Source organism: Canis aureus, chromosome 5 (assembly GCF_053574225.1).
Source record: "Canis aureus isolate CA01 chromosome 5, VMU_Caureus_v.1.0, whole genome shotgun sequence".
Classification (NCBI taxonomy): domain Eukaryota; kingdom Metazoa; phylum Chordata; class Mammalia; order Carnivora; family Canidae; genus Canis; species Canis aureus.
This window is the reverse complement of record NC_135615.1, coordinates 82825281-82840231: the sequence shown is the minus strand read 5'-3', so window position 1 is coordinate 82840231 and position 14951 is coordinate 82825281. Positions and strand designations below refer to the sequence as shown.

At 44.8% G+C, this 14951-nt stretch overlaps 1 protein-coding gene and 1 long non-coding RNA gene across 5 annotated transcripts in view; one reads left to right on the top strand and one right to left on the bottom strand.

The window, feature by feature from the left end:
• DNAJC16 (DnaJ heat shock protein family (Hsp40) member C16) overlaps positions 1 to 14628 on the top strand; it is a 41376-nt gene extending 26748 nt beyond the window's left edge. For 3 of the 4 annotated variants that reach the window (XM_077899520.1, XM_077899521.1, XM_077899518.1), the window contains 8 exons: positions 4969 to 5099; positions 6908 to 7091; positions 7769 to 7951; positions 8082 to 8158; positions 9430 to 9510; positions 9616 to 9714; positions 10466 to 10636; positions 11165 to 14628. In XM_077899520.1, the coding sequence (XP_077755646.1) occupies positions 4969 to 5099; positions 6908 to 7091; positions 7769 to 7951; positions 8082 to 8158; positions 9430 to 9510; positions 9616 to 9714; positions 10466 to 10636; positions 11165 to 11564 (1326 nt within the window). In that variant the 3' untranslated portion in view covers positions 11565 to 14628. The remainder of the gene's footprint in view (positions 1 to 4968; positions 5100 to 6907; positions 7092 to 7768; positions 7952 to 8081; positions 8159 to 9429; positions 9511 to 9615; positions 9715 to 10465; positions 10637 to 11164) is intronic. The other variant, XM_077899519.1, reaches the window with a different exon arrangement.
• On the bottom strand, positions 9089 to 11934 carry LOC144314893 (uncharacterized). Its single transcript, XR_013380739.1, has 2 exons — positions 10015 to 11934; positions 9089 to 9865 (listed from the first exon to the last, which is right to left on the bottom strand). It is a non-coding gene; the product is annotated as an uncharacterized LOC144314893 (long non-coding RNA).
• Positions 14629 to 14951: the final 323 nt, after the last annotated feature.

Here is a 14951-nt window from a genome sequence, read left to right as displayed (position 1 = left end):
CAGAGTGATGTTACCAGTTTACATTTCCACCAGTCGTGTGCAAGTTTCATTGCTCCACATTCTTGCCAACACCAGTTCAATTTCGGTTTTTTTTTTTTTAATTTTTTTATTTTTTTTATTTATGATAGTCACACAAGGAGAGAGAGAGAGAGGCAGAGACGTAGGCAGAGGGAGAAGCAGGCTCCATGCACCGGGAGCCTGACGTGGGATTCGATCCCAGGTCTCCAGGATCGCGTCCTGGGCCAAAGGCAGGCACCAAACCGCTGCGCCACCCAGGGATCCCTTTTTTTTTTTTTAAGGTTTTATTTATTCATTCATGAGAGACATGGAGAGAGAGGCAGAGACATAGGCAGAGGGAGAAGCAGGCTTCACGCAGGGAGCCCGATGTGGGACTCGATCCCAGGACCCTGGGATCACGCCCTGAGCCAAAGGCAGATGCTCAGCCACTGAGCCACTCAGGCATCCCTCAATTTCATTTTTCTGAGTTCTCTGAATAATGGTATCTCATTGTGATTGTGCTTTGCATTTCCCTTAACCACAAACTGATTATGGGCCTTTGGATTTCCCCTTTTGTGACATGACTGTCAAGTGTTTTACCCATTTTTTTTTTCTATTGAACTGTCTGCCTTTTTGCTAATGATTTGTAGCCAGTTATTTATACAACTGAAGTCCTGCAGTGTATACCTCCATGTCTGGCTTTCGTCGGCTGATGTTTGGGGGTTCGTACACGTTGTCTGTGGAGTTTGGCATGAATATATTACAGTTTGTCTCTTCCAGCTCCCGCAGGCAGTCATTTGGCTCTTCCCAGTTTTTAGTGATTTGACCAGTGATGCTGTGAAGATATTCTTGTATTTGGTGTCTTTTTGATGAACATATGTTCTTACTTTTAATGTATTCATTCGTATCATCATTTTTCTTTTCTGATTGATTGGTTCTGTTTGTTTACTATTTAAGACATCTTCCCCTAGGTCAAGACAATAAAGATAATCCCTTCATGGGGCTTCTTTATAATTTGCCTTTTATACTTACGTATTAACTATTTGGAAATGGTCTTGATAAGTCACAGAGCAAATCCTCCTGCTTTGTTTTTTGGATTTTAGAAGGATGGGAGTTTTTTCAAAAGCATCTTGGCTGCTATTGGTCTCTTGTGCGTTTTGTATACATACTACATTCTGTCAGTCAAGTTCCATCAAAACAAACAAACATGTTGGGATTTGATTGGATGTGTATTGACTCTTTAAATCAGTTTGAGGAGAATATGCATCTTGACAAAATTGAGCCTTCCAACCTATGAGCGTCGTGTATCTGTTTTCCTTTGTTTAGATGCTCTGTAATAGGTTTCTATAAGCTTTTATCATTTTCTCCATAAAGATTGTACTTTTTTTCCAGTTTATTTTTAGGTACCTTGTTTGTTTGTTTTTTATGCTGTTGAAAGGTATCTTTTTTACTACATTTTCTGTTTGTTGGTATTAAGTATCACAATTGATTTTTTTAAAGATTTATTTATCTATTTTTAAAGAGAGAGTGTGTGCTTATCAGTGGAGGGAGGCACAGAGGGAGAGAGAATCACCAGCAGACTGCCCCCTGAGTACAGAACCTGACACGGGTCTCAGTCCCAAACCCCTGAAATCATGACCTGAGCCAAAATCAAGAGCTAGACACTCAATTGACTGAGCCACCCAGGCGCCCCAATACAGTTGGATTTTTTTTTTTTTTAAGATTTCATTTATTCACAAGAGACACAGAGAGAGGCAGAGACAGAAGCAGAGGGAGAAGCAGAATCTATGCAGAGAGCCTGACGCAGGACTCGATCCCAGGACTCTGGGATCACGACCTGAGCCAAAAGTAGATGCTCAACCACTGAGCCACCCAGGTGTCCCTATAATTGGATTTTTTAACACTGACCTTGTGTCCAGCAATCTTGCTAAACTCCTGTTACTGATTTAAATAATTTACCTCGGGATCCCTGGGTGGCGCAGCGGTTTGGCGCCTGCCTTTGGCCCAGGGCGCGATCCTGGAGAACCGGGATCGAATCCCACATCGGGCTTCCGGTGCTTGGAGCCTGCTTCTCCCTCTGCCTGTGTCTCTGCCTGCCCCTCTCTCTCTCTCTCTCTCTGTGTGGCTATCATAAATAAATAAATAAATAAATAAATAAATTAATTAATTAATTAATTAATTAATTAATTAATTACCTGTACCATCTTTTGGGTTTCCTAAATACACAATCATATCATCTGAGATTAATGGCAGTTTTGCTTCTTTTTTATTCAGCCCTTATTTTATTCCTTTTTCTTACTTTACTGCTGACCTCTGGTGTGACATGGAATAGAACTGTAGTAATGGGAGAGGAGTGCCTGGGGGGCTCAGTCAGTTGAGTGTCTGACTCTTGATTTTGGCTCAGGTCATGATCTCAGGGTTGTGGGATTGAGCTCCATGTCGGGTCCCATACTCGGCAGGGAGTCTGCTGGAGATTCTCTCCCTCTTCCTCTGCCCACCCCCCCCACCCAGCTCATATGTGCAAGCACACATGCATATTCTCTCTCTCTCTCTCTCTCTCCCTCCCTCCCTCCCTCTCCCCCCCCCCCCCGCCAAAATAAATAAGTGAAATCTTTTTAAAAAGAAAGAAAGGTAGTGATGAGGGAGGGCATCCTTGTTCTTGATTTCCATGTCCCCAGTAAGTATCATGTTTGCAGAAGACCTTTTGCAGCCACCCTCATCAGGTTAAGGAAGTTCCCTTCTATTCATTGTTGACCTAAATGATACTGGTTTTTATCAAACGGTTTTTTCCACAGTTGTTGAGATTATCCTGATTTCCTCTTTATCTTTCATCTTCTAAAATGTGCTAAATAAAAAAAAAAATGTGCTAAATACAATAATTCATTTTCTAATATTAAACCTAATTTGAGTTCATCAGATAAGTCCAACAGGATCATAACTTGTATTATGCTTTCAACAGATTGCTGAATTCAGTTTGCTAATAACATTTTGTTGAGGATTTTTTGCATTCGTGTTCAGAAGTGAGGTTGACTTCTGACTTTTCTTTCTCCTGATGCCCATGTGAGGCTTTGCATCATGAAGGGAGGTGGGTGCGTTCTCCCTTTTTCTATTCTCAGGAAGACTTTATGTAAGATTGGATTGTCCTCTTGAAAGTTTCATCAAAACCATCTGTAACACCATCTGGGCCTTGAGTTTGTGCTTAAGGAAAGATCTCTGCCACGGGTTCACCTTCTTTAACGGTTACACAACTATTTAAGATTTCTGTTTTTTCAGATACTGCTCTATTATTCTAGAAGTTTTTCTATTCATCTAAATTTTCAAATCTAAATGACTTTTTCTTTTAACTTTTACAGCACAGATGGTGATTCCTGCTTGTCATCTTTGATAATGGTTATTTGTGTTTTCTCTCCTGTTTGTATGATGGGTTTTACCAGAGGTTTGTCAATTTTATTAGCTCTCCCAGAGAGCCAGTTTTGGCTTTGTTAATTCTTTGTTTCTTCTTCTTTTTCTATGTTTGTTTTTGCTTTGTGGATCTCCGTTTTTATTTTTATTATTCCCTTCTTCCCCCTTTCATATTTTTTGCTGTTTCTTTTTAACTTCTTGATATGGGCATCTAGGTCATTAATTTCTGTTTTATTCACTGTAACATTATCCTCCAAGTATGGCTTTATTTTCACTCCAGGGTTTATAAATAGTACTTTCATGGGTCCTTCAAATTCATGGAATGCCTGAGTGGTACAGTTGGTTAAGCATCTGACTCTTGGTTTTGGCTCAGGTCATGATCTCAGGGTCCTGGGATCGAGCCCCGTGTCGGGCTCCATGCTCAGCAGAGTCCCCTTGAGATTCCCTCTCTCTCTCCCTCTGTCCTTCTCACTTGTTCTCTGTCTCTCAAATAAATATTTTTTTAAAAAATCAGAGTATTAATGTCTGATAGGCTCTTCTTAGATAAGTAGGTTATTCAGAGTGTGTTCCTTAACATATAGGGATTTTCTAGTTAACAGTTGATACAGACAACCTACTGTATATATAACTTCAGTCCTTCAAAATGTACAAAAATTAGGAATAACAAAGTGGCCATCATAGTTTTGTAGTCTGCCTTTTATACCTAGTAATTTTGTTACTTTGGAGTTTTTTAATTATTCAGTTTGCTGCCAATCATAAGTGGAAATCAGTTTGCCTGAAATTGAAAATGACTTTTTAGGGATGCCCGGCTGGGCTGAGTTGGTAGGACATGTGACTCTAGATCTTGGGGTCATGAGTTTGAGCCCCACATTGGGTGTGGAGCCTAATACTTAAAATCTTTTTTAAAAAATGACTTTTTAGGGATCCCTGGGTGGCGCAGCGGTTTAGCGCCTGCCTTTGGCCCAGGGCGTGATCCTGGAGACCCGGGATCGAATCCCATGTCGGGCTCCCGGTGCATGGAGCCTGCTTCTCCCTCTGCCTGTGTCTCTGCCTCTCTCTCTCTCTGTGTGTGACTATCATAAATAAATAAAAATTTAAAAAAAAAATGACTTTTTAAAGCTGCCAGCATAAAGCCATATACAAAAATTCTGCAGTGGAAAGGGCACTTGATTTTCCTTTGACCTGAAATAGCTCCATCACTGCTTCCAATCCTACACTGTGGAAAGAGATCACCAGTTTTATGTGTCCAAACAGATGTGTCTTATTTGTTGTATTGTTGACTGTAGCCGGGGTCAGCCACATTTTTTTCCTGTTCTTTTTTTTGTTTCATAATTTTTTTCTTTGAGTCTAGTTTACATACAATGTGACATTAGTTTCGGGTATACAGGATAGTGATTCAGCTTCTCTATATCCTGTGCTCACCACAAGTGTGGCTCCCATCTGTCCGCATACCAGGCTGTTACAATATCATGGTACAGCTACATTGTTTTTTTAAGCTTCTAAAGTAAAGCCCATTTCCAATGAGAAAAGTGAATAAAAATCAACTGTTTCTTGTTTTTTTTCCTGCAGGCCCGAGGTATGAAGAAACAGGTCATTGACGACTTCATCACGCAAAACAAGTATCTTCTGGCAGCCAGACTCACCAGCCAGAGATTGTTCCATGAACTCTGCCCCGTGAAACGGTCTCACCGGCAGAGGAAGTAAGGACTCCAGGCTTTGCCTCTGCTTGTCACTGCAGTGAGAAGCCACGTCGCATTTCTCTAAAAGGGCAATGAAAAGTCTACCTGTGACATCAGAATTCACTCTTTACTAGTAGTGGGGGGTATAAATCCAGGGTGCCAGCCTGGCCCAGGGGCAGAGAAGATTTCCCTAATTCATAAACTTTTTAGCTGAGGCCAGAAGGGTAAGTAGCCTTTAGCTAGCTGTTGGGGAGAGGCTGGCTCACTTTAAAGAAGCATGGATCTGAGCAAGTCATTGCTCCTACTAGAGTGTCCCAGGCAGGCCAAGCCTTCAGAGGCCAGGGATGAGAGCTGGGAATGTGCTAACCCTAGGGAAGTGTAGGACACCGAGGAAAGGTTCAAATGATTAGCTAGAAATGGGAAGGCTGAGGCATATTCATACATAGTAACTAAAAAGTCTAGCAATGCAGGGAAAATATTTATTAGAGATCCTTCAGATTAATGAATCAATGGCTTTAAATGTAGGGCTATTTTTTTTTAAGATTTTATTCATGAGAGACACAGAGAGGCAGAGACATAGGCAGAGGGAGAAGCAGGCTCCCTATGGGGAGCCCAGTGCGGGACTTGATCCCAGGACCCCAAGAGCACAACCTGAGCCATACTCAACCACTGAGCCACCCAGGTGCCCTGAATATAGGGCAATATCATTGTGAAATGTGTCTAGATTTGGAAGGAAGGAAAGCATCCTGGTCATCTTATTTGAAAAATATAACTAAGATATTGTTTAAAGTGAGACATTCCCCATGTTTCCAGATTTTTCTGATGCCTTTATAAGACCAAGAGAGAAGAAAGACTTTAATTTGATATAAAGAAGAATATCAGGGACTCTAAGAATTGTGATGAGCACGGCCTTCAGAAAATAGCCCAGATCCATTGCAGTTCTCACCTTTTTTTTTTTTTTTTTTTTTTTTTTTTAACCACTGTCGCCTTTGGAGAGCGACTGTGCTAGCCTTCTTACCAGACTCTGCTTCCATTCCATTCCCCTCTTATGCCTTCCAGGCAGTTCTCCACACAGCAGCCAGTGAGCTTGCTAGAACATGCATTGGGTCCAGTCTCTCTCCATTGATGGGTCTTCACGCTCACAGTTCTCTCTGCCTGGAACGCCCTGACCCCTTTCCCCGTATGGCACCCCATTCAGGTCTTTGCTGTCTGAGAGGTGACATGTCCCTGAGCAATCTGTCTGATGGAGCAGGACTCCCACCCCACCCTGGACTCTTTCTCCTCTTCTTTTTCATAACACTTGTCACTATGTATTTATTTGTCGTCTGTCTTCCCTACCAGAATATAAGCTCCACCAGGGCAAGAACGTTGTCCGTCTTACCTGGCACATAGTAAGCGTTCCCTAAATATTTGGGAAACTGAATGACTGAGTGATTAGCTAAACTTGCCTTTGCAAAGGAAGCCCTTCAGAGTGAGGTTCAGAGACCTCTGGCCCAAGATAGGATTGACCAGCCCAGTCTGTGATGGAAACAGAATAACAGGTGGCTTCTGAAATCCCTTCTGCATCAAGGATTCAGAGGCCATTGCCTAAAAGAAATTCCTAAGTGTGATAAAGTTTGGTTTGGGGATGGCATCACCAGTCGGGAGAAGAAGCAGGTCATTGATGATTTGGAAAGCTGCTCTCATGAGAGACTGCCACTGTGCAGCTTCCATCAGTAAGATGTATTCACTTCTCTAGAACAATGCGCCTCCTCTTCACCTTCTCTTACCATCAAGGGGTCCAGCCTCGGCCTCGGAGACTGATTAGAAAGTCTTCTGTCGTTGTGCAGGTACTGTGTGGTTTTACTGACTGCCGAGGCTGCCAAGTTGAGCAAACCCTTTGATGCTTTCCTGTCCTTTGCCCTGGCAAACACAAAAGACACAGTGAGATTCGTGCACGTGTACAGCAACCGGCAGCAGGAGTTTGCCAACACCTTAGTACCAGACAGTGATACGTTTCAAGGAAAATCAGCGGTGAGTCATGGATTCTCTTCTTCCAAGTTCTTGACAAGCTTATGGCACCTGAATGCTGTTTCCTCTTTCTTTGGGTGTTTTGAGTACAGATTTCAGGAAATCCAGAAATGTCTGAGCCTGTTTTGAAAGCCTAATCTTGAAACAGGTTTGAAACCCTGGTGATTTCACCTCCTAGATTTTCAGCCTTCGACCTTCACAGAAAACATCTTTCCTATGAGTACCTAGTGTGTAAAATCTTCCTTTGGCTACCAGTAAAATCTCTCTCCTTTACTTCTGCTTCTTTCATTTCACTTCATTTTGATTGCTCTCTCCTTCCCTTCCCCTCTTTTGTCATCTCTCTACAGAAGCATTAAATTCTGTGTCTTTGTCATCATTTTGGTAATCATGGAAAATCTCTCTAAAACAAAAGTTCCTTATAGATAATAAGTCAGAGCTTGTAGGGAAAAGTCTTCTCATAAGAAAGAGCTTTAACTTTTAGCAGAAGCTTTGGAAAGTCATCATAAACATAGTTTCCTTTGTCAGAAAATAACTGCAGTCTCTTGCGCGTATTTTATACCCATCTGTATTTGTGCTCAAGCTTATTGCTAACTGCATTGGATCCTTTTTCCCATCCTCCCCGAAGAAAAAACAAACAAACTTAAAGACTTCTCTAATGGTTTCCTCTCTTTTCCCCCTAGGTGTCGATCTTGGAAAGGCGCACCACAGGAGGAAGGGTGGTGTATAAAACCCTCGAGGCTCCCTGGACAGGGAGTGAGAGCGATAAACTCACGCTTTTGGGCTATCTGGACCAGCTGCGCAGAGACCCCGCTCTGCTGTCCTCGGAAGCCGTGCTCCCCGACCTGACCGATGAGCTTGCCCCTGTAAGCATGTGGCCCGGGAGACGGGGCGCCAGGCAGGGCTGCTGAGGCGGGCGAGCCACCGTGTCAGGCGAGGACTTCTCCCACCTGGGCTCGGGGGCTCCATCCTGACCGGCATTTTCTCCCTCAACAGATCTTTCTCCTCCGGTGGTTCTACTCCGCTTCGGACTACATCTCAGACTGCTGGGACAGCATATTTCACAACAACTGGTAGGAATATTGCTAGACTGAATTTCTTCCTCCTCTTCTTTCTTTCTTTCTTTCTTTCTTTCTTTCTTTCTTTCTTTTTTTTTTTTTTTTTTTGGTGAGGGGAGGTCCCTATTTGAATTTCTTCTTCTCCATTGATAGTAGAACCACAGTTTTTCTCTTGAAAAGAGTCTAGGTTTCTTTGACTTCAGTGTCTATGCAACACAGGCAAGTGGAAGAATGTTTACACATTTTCTATAATTGGTCCTTTTTTCTTTTTTTTTTTTTTTAAGATTTTATTTATTTATCAGAGAGAGAGCACGAGCCGTAGGGGAGGTGAGGCAACAGGGGGAGCAGGGCAGAGGGAAAGGGAGAAGCAGGCTGCCTGCTGAGCACGGAGCCTGATGCTATGCGGGGCTCGATCCCAGGACCCCGGGATCGTGTCCTGAGCTGAAGGCAGACGCTTAACCGACTGAGCCAGCCAGGCGCCCTTCCTCCCCGCAGCCTTTTCTTTCTTTCGGTAACTTCATTTTTTACATAGTTGCTAATGGACCCTCTCCCCCTGGGCCTGTCCTCTTCATCAGAGCACCCCTGGCACCCAGCCCAGGGCCTGACCCACATGGAGGCCAGTGCAGAGGTGTCCAAGCCAGTCGGTGAGCTAGCCAGACGAGGGAGAGCTATCCCACTCCCACCCCCAGTGATACTGTGAGCTCCCGAAGGGTAGAACCGCATCTGGTTCATGTTTGTGATTCCTGGCACCCAGCACAGCTCCTAAAAAATAGCAGGCCTTTGATGCATGTTTATGGGTGAATAAAATTTTAGAGCCCCAGTCCTAGACGGCACTGTGGAAGGTCAGCTTGTTCTTCCTCCTCTGCCCCCAGGGCCATGTCTGATTTATTCCAGCCAGGAAAAAAAATCGAAGGAAATAATTCCACAGACTTTTTAATCACTGAAACCATCCTTGACGTCAGAATGTTCTTTCACATTCACAATGTAAATCCTGTATTTCCTTCCATGGAACTTAAGCACAGCCTATTACATTGAGACAAACTTCTAGAATAAGCATAAGCAATCTGAATGAAAACAGTGAGGGAAAAGCCTCTGCTTCCCCCACCACCACCCTCACCCTCAAAGAAAAACCTTTATTACATGAAACTAGAAAATGTGTATTGATATGAAAGCCTTTCGGTTTGGGTTCTTGGTTTTGTTTGAGCCAAAGAGAAGAAACCTAATGTCATCAATGGACAGACCGCAGCAGCGTTTCTAGAGCTGACCAGAGCTTAACTTCGTTTCAGGCGGGAGATGATGCCCCTTCTCTCCCTGGTCTTCTCTGCCCTCTTCATCCTCTTCGGCACCGTCATCGTTCAGGCTTTCAGGTAAATGCCTCCCTGGCTTCTCAGAGCAACTTCTCAGGGGCGGGCCCCAGGCCTCGGGGTTGTTGGTACTATTTCTTTTATAAAACACCTCGTTTCTTACTTTAGTGACTCAAACGATGAGCGAGAATCAAACCCTCCAGATAAAGAGGAAGCCCATGAGAAGGCCGGGAAGACCGAGCCAAGCTTCGCCAAAGAAAACAGCAGGTTGGGATCCCTGGGTGGCTCAGCGGTTCAGCGCCTGCCTTTGGCCCAGGGTGTGATCCTGGAGTCCTGGGATCAGGTCCCACATCGGGCTCCCGGGATGGAGCCTGCTTCTCCCTCTGCCTGTGTCTCTGCCTCCTCTTTCTCTCTCTGTCTATCATGAATGAATAAATAAAAAATATCTTAAAAAAAAAAAGAAAGAAAGAAAGAAAACAGCAGGTTTCTCTAACCACACACCCACCCGCAACCCCACGGGGCAGGAGAGCCACAGGCGCGCAGTCAGATAGCGTGGCCTCCACGAACCTCATAGATATGAGCACGCGGGTCACCTCCTCGTGTGTGACATGTGAGGGAAAAGTCAGCTGCTCGTTAGTGTTTCTGAGACCCTGTAGGCATCTAGACACAGGACCTCCTTCTGTTCTCCTCAGTACCTTCCGCCTCGCAGTCTCAAACTTCCTGATGGGGACAGGAAGCAGAGCCTGTCAGAGATGCTAGACGAGCCAGAAGCAGAGAAGGCTGCAGCCCCATAACCGTGTGGACTACCTTCATCCTCCCCTAAAGCTGCTTCTACACCTACTGAACAGCAGCATCTGAAAGGGTCTTTATGGGCCCAGGACACCAAGGGGGAGTCTAGAATATTAAATAACATAGCTAGTCTGGTTGGAACATAGCATTTTCTTCCCTTTGTTTCTTTTCAAAGCAATGGCATTCTCCTGTCCTGATAACATCATAATTCCTCACCTCTTCTCCACAGCAGGATTCCTAAAAAAGGCTTTGTGGAGGTAACTGAGCTCACAGATGTCACATACACCAGTAACCTGGTCCGCCTGAGGCCAGGCCACATGAACGTAGTCCTCATCCTGTCAAATTCCACCAAGACCAGCCTACTACAGAAATTCGCTTTGGAGGTCTACACGTTCACTGGGTAAGCTCGGGGGTGAGAGAGGGAAAGGAGAGAACGTGCACATTTGGGGGAGGAGGGGACCAGAGGAGAATTATGTTCTTTCCTCCTTGACCATGAGGGGCTTTCTTCACACATGCGGTGAGATGTTGGCCGTGGCCTTTCAAACCCAGAAATCTTAGCTACCGTTGGGGGGTCTTTCTCCCCCTGACTTCGTGTCCCTATGCTTCTGAACAGAAGACCTTGACCTCAGTCCTCTTCCGTGAGCCTCTCAGGGAACTCTCACGCTAGCTCTCAAGGGTTTTCCTGAAGCCAGACACCAAGAGTGACATAACTGGCACCCGGCAGGGACGGGGAGGGAGATGGGTGAGCAGAGTGTTACAACTGTTACGGAAGCCCTCACGTCCCACCAGAATCCTCCATCCTTTCCATATTTGGGCCCCATCCAGCACAGAGCCTCCCCCTGGTGCTGGAGGTCTGACTGACGGGTTACGTCCCCTGCAGTTGAGCGTGCGGGCTCTTCCCTACATCTTCACTGTGTTCTTCCGACAGGAGTAGCTGCCTGCACTTCTCCTTCCTGAGTCTAGATAAACACAGAGAATGGCTGGAATACTTACTAGAATTTGCTCAGGATGCAGCCCCAATCCCCAACCAGTATGACAAGCATTTCATGGAACGTGACTACACAGGTTACGTGCTGGCTCTGAATGGCCACAAGAAGTACTTCTGTCTCTTCAAGCCCCAGAAGGCAGTGGAAGAGGAGGAAGCCCTGGGGTCGTGCAGTGATCTGGACTCTTCCCTCCATCTGGGCGACTCGCGAGGGAAATCCTCCTGCGGCCTTGGACCCAGGCCCATCAAAGGGAAGTTGAGCAAGTTGTCCTTATGGATGGAGCGCCTGCTCGAAGGCTCCTTGCAGAGGTTCTATATCCCGTCGTGGCCTGAGTTAGACTGAAGGAGCTCAAGAGAGACTTTAACTCTTCCGGCTTTTTAATAGGCCCCCGGGAACAGGTCTTTTCAGGACTCAACCTATCACCACGGACAGAGAATAGATTCTAGATTATTCTTCCAGAACAACGGCTAGAAGAATCTTTCCTTTGTCCCATTCTAACCTAGGAGTGAAAAACACCTCAAGCTGAATTCCCTAGATCGAAATATTTTCCTTTGGGTTTTTTTCCCCCTCGTTTGAATGCCGCACTATTTAAAGTAGACTGCTCACTCCCCCTTCCTTTGTCATCCCTGTCACGTGCTCACGTCACCCTGCCCGGTCCTGTCCCTGTGCTGTGGGAGAAGCACAGGGCGCCGGCCTGCAGCAGGAACCCCGCGAGCCTGGAGTGCTGGTGGGGACCCCGCCCCCGCTGTGCTTCCGCCCAGCGCATGCTGTGTCAGTGGGACGGCCCGCAGCAGCTTCCAGGCCCTGCATCCTCATGGGGCCTGCTTCCAAGCAATCTCCCATTTGGTAGTTTTTCTGGTAGTCAGTGGCTAAAAGTATATTTGGGGAGTATCCCCCTGCCAGCAATTTGCCAGCCACAGTTTAAAAAAAACTAGGGATAAGTGGGGGTCCTGCGAGGGAGTGTGGTTTTCTTCCCAAGAGAACAGAGGGCTGGGTGGTGATGGAGGTGACCCCGTAGCGGCCCAGCAGCCGCCTGCCCCAGCGCTAAATGTAGCCCGGAACGGTCTGCTCCGCAAGAAGTACTGTAACGACTTTGAGCCATTTACGTGTATGTTTTCACACGCCTTTCTGCCTCTGTCAATTTTAGGGTATGAATCTTAGGAGCCATAATTTGTAATCTTGTTCTCTGGACGTAGAGATAAGCTGCTATAACCCAGTAGATGTTAAACCGAAGACACCTTTTCCCCGCCTGCCAGGAGTCAGGCTCGAGGAACCTCTTCACTCCAGTGGTGTCTCTTTAGTAAAATACCAGACATGTCTTTGTATCAAGGAACTTAAAAATTTCTCAGCAATTGTATTTTGAACACTGTTACCCCAAAAGTGCTGTAACTTTGAGCCCTCTTTTGTGACAAGCGAGCCAAGACTTGTTCTAGAACCCTGTTTGGCAAAAGGCTTCCTTTGAGCTTCTGGCCTATATCGTGGTATCTCAATTGCTTTCACTCTCAACTCCCAGCTGCCCTACCACTAACACGGTCCGATCTACCAACAGCACCCCAGCTTCCAGAACTCCAGTGCGCAGTGGAGCACACCTGCCAGTTAGAGAGTTTGCCTTTTTTTTTCTCTCTCTTTTTTTAAGGGCAAAACCACCAGTGGAGTTTGAGCAGCTTCAAAGAGTGGTCGGTTCAGATGTCAAAGAAAATTGCCCTTTTGTAAAGCAAAGTGTCAGAGTCAGTGATGGGACATCTACTAAGTTAGTATTTCTTTAATCATCATTGCTTTAAACTAAGCCATTTGGATCCTGAATAATCCAAATATTGAGCTACAGTGGCAAGTAATAAATCATTTAAGCCCAGGAATTCCTATGGTTTCCATGGAGTCTATAGCTTTATTTAAAAAAAAAAAAAAAAGAAAGAAAGAAAAATCACTGCCAGGCTTCCCCCACACACACACCCCCACACCCCCACCACATGATCCTCTAAAAATTGGACACTTACTCTGAATGCCATGTCTCCTGGCACCTGTCCTAGGCAGACGTGATTAAGGGATTCATTTGGCTCCTTGATGCACCAGCCTCAAAATTATTTTCTTGGTCTTTGATGGCCAAGTTGCTGATGTGAGTAGTATTTTGGTTCAGTGGTGGGTTTTTAATTTCTAGTACTAATGGGATCCCTGACCTTAATTTATGAAAACCAGCCCCCCCACCACCAGATTTGTTCATTTCAAAAATGTGTCTCATTAAAATAAAAAGCACCTTCAGACAGACAGCTGCACCCTCCATTTGTACTAAGAAAGGAAAGTGAGAATAGATAGGATTAAAAACATTCCTGGCGAATTTTTCAGTCCAAAATTTCTTCCACAGGTCTGTTCAGGGCTGGGAGAGATGTCCCCCAAGAGGACACTAGGAAGGTTCTACTTTACATTGAACATGGCCCTTGACCACCCAAGCCTTTCCTCCTGAATGTTTCCATGAATTTGTTTACTGTTGTGTCAAATGTATGAGCCATCGTCATGCTCAGCCAATGCCACCGTCTCTCCTTCTCTTGTGTGGAATCACACAGACCTAATTTTGGTTTTAAGTGAACCTCCTGGTCTTTGAATATCTTGAGACTGACAGCATTGTTCTGTCTTTAGAAGTAGGCTCTTCTGGTTGGTAGAGCCCATGCATCCTATTTAGCAGATGGGGATGAAAATTGGCCTAAAACAAGTCTTTGTAGAATACACAACTACTTACAAAGTTGTTTTTTTGTTTTTTGGGGTTTTTTTTTATCATCCAGGTGCTGGTGGCATAATTTGTCTAAGAGATTGCCAGGTCTGAGTCAGCAGCATTTCAGTGAGCAAGACTGCCCTGACCTCTGTTGAGGCACCATGGTCTCTCTCTGCCATCAGTTACCGACCCTGAAAATTTGGTCGTACTTTTCAAAGTAATGGGTTTATTTCCTCCTCATCCAGCACATGCATGTTTTCCTGTTTTAAAAAAGCAATGAAATCTGAATGTGTTTTTTAATTGACATGCTTTGTTTGGGAAAAGAGATGAGAAGCAAACACTCAAACTTTTTTCCCAAGTAAAATTCTTTAAATGCCGATGCAGACTATCTTTGCAGATGAAATATTGCTCACATCCAAATGCCTCACCTTGTCCCTTGAACACAAATGCAGTGTGGCAGCTGCTGAATCTGTCCGTTGAGCTTGTCGAGGAGGAGGATGGAGCTTTAGAGACCGATCTGAAAAGAAGGTGAATATTTTGCACTTTTGATACTCTTAGGAACAAATAACTTATTTGGCAAATGGTGTCTTTTTTATGTTGTTTTTGTTTTGTATTGTGAACAGGCACTGAAGCTGATGTTATTTTTGTTTTAAGAATATTACAGACTGGAAACAAATAAACTATTTTAATGTGTGATGATTACACGTGGCTCTTGCATTGGAAGGTGATGATTTGTGGACACCTTAGCAATGAAACAATTTGCACATGACACACGCCTCAGTCTTCGTTGCAGATTTCAGGAGTTGCCTCAGGGAGGATGTATCAGCTCCAAGAGGAGAGAATGCGAAACTGAGACAGGGAGTGGGTTAGGGAAGTGTCACCAAGGGCTCTTTGGAGGCCACCTGATGTCTGGCTGAAAAGACATTTCATGCACCCTCCTGGGCTTCTAAGTGGCAAGTTTCTTTATTAGGATCTGCAAGTTACTTTCATTCAAACTTTCTATGTTCACAGTGGTCCTAAAACCC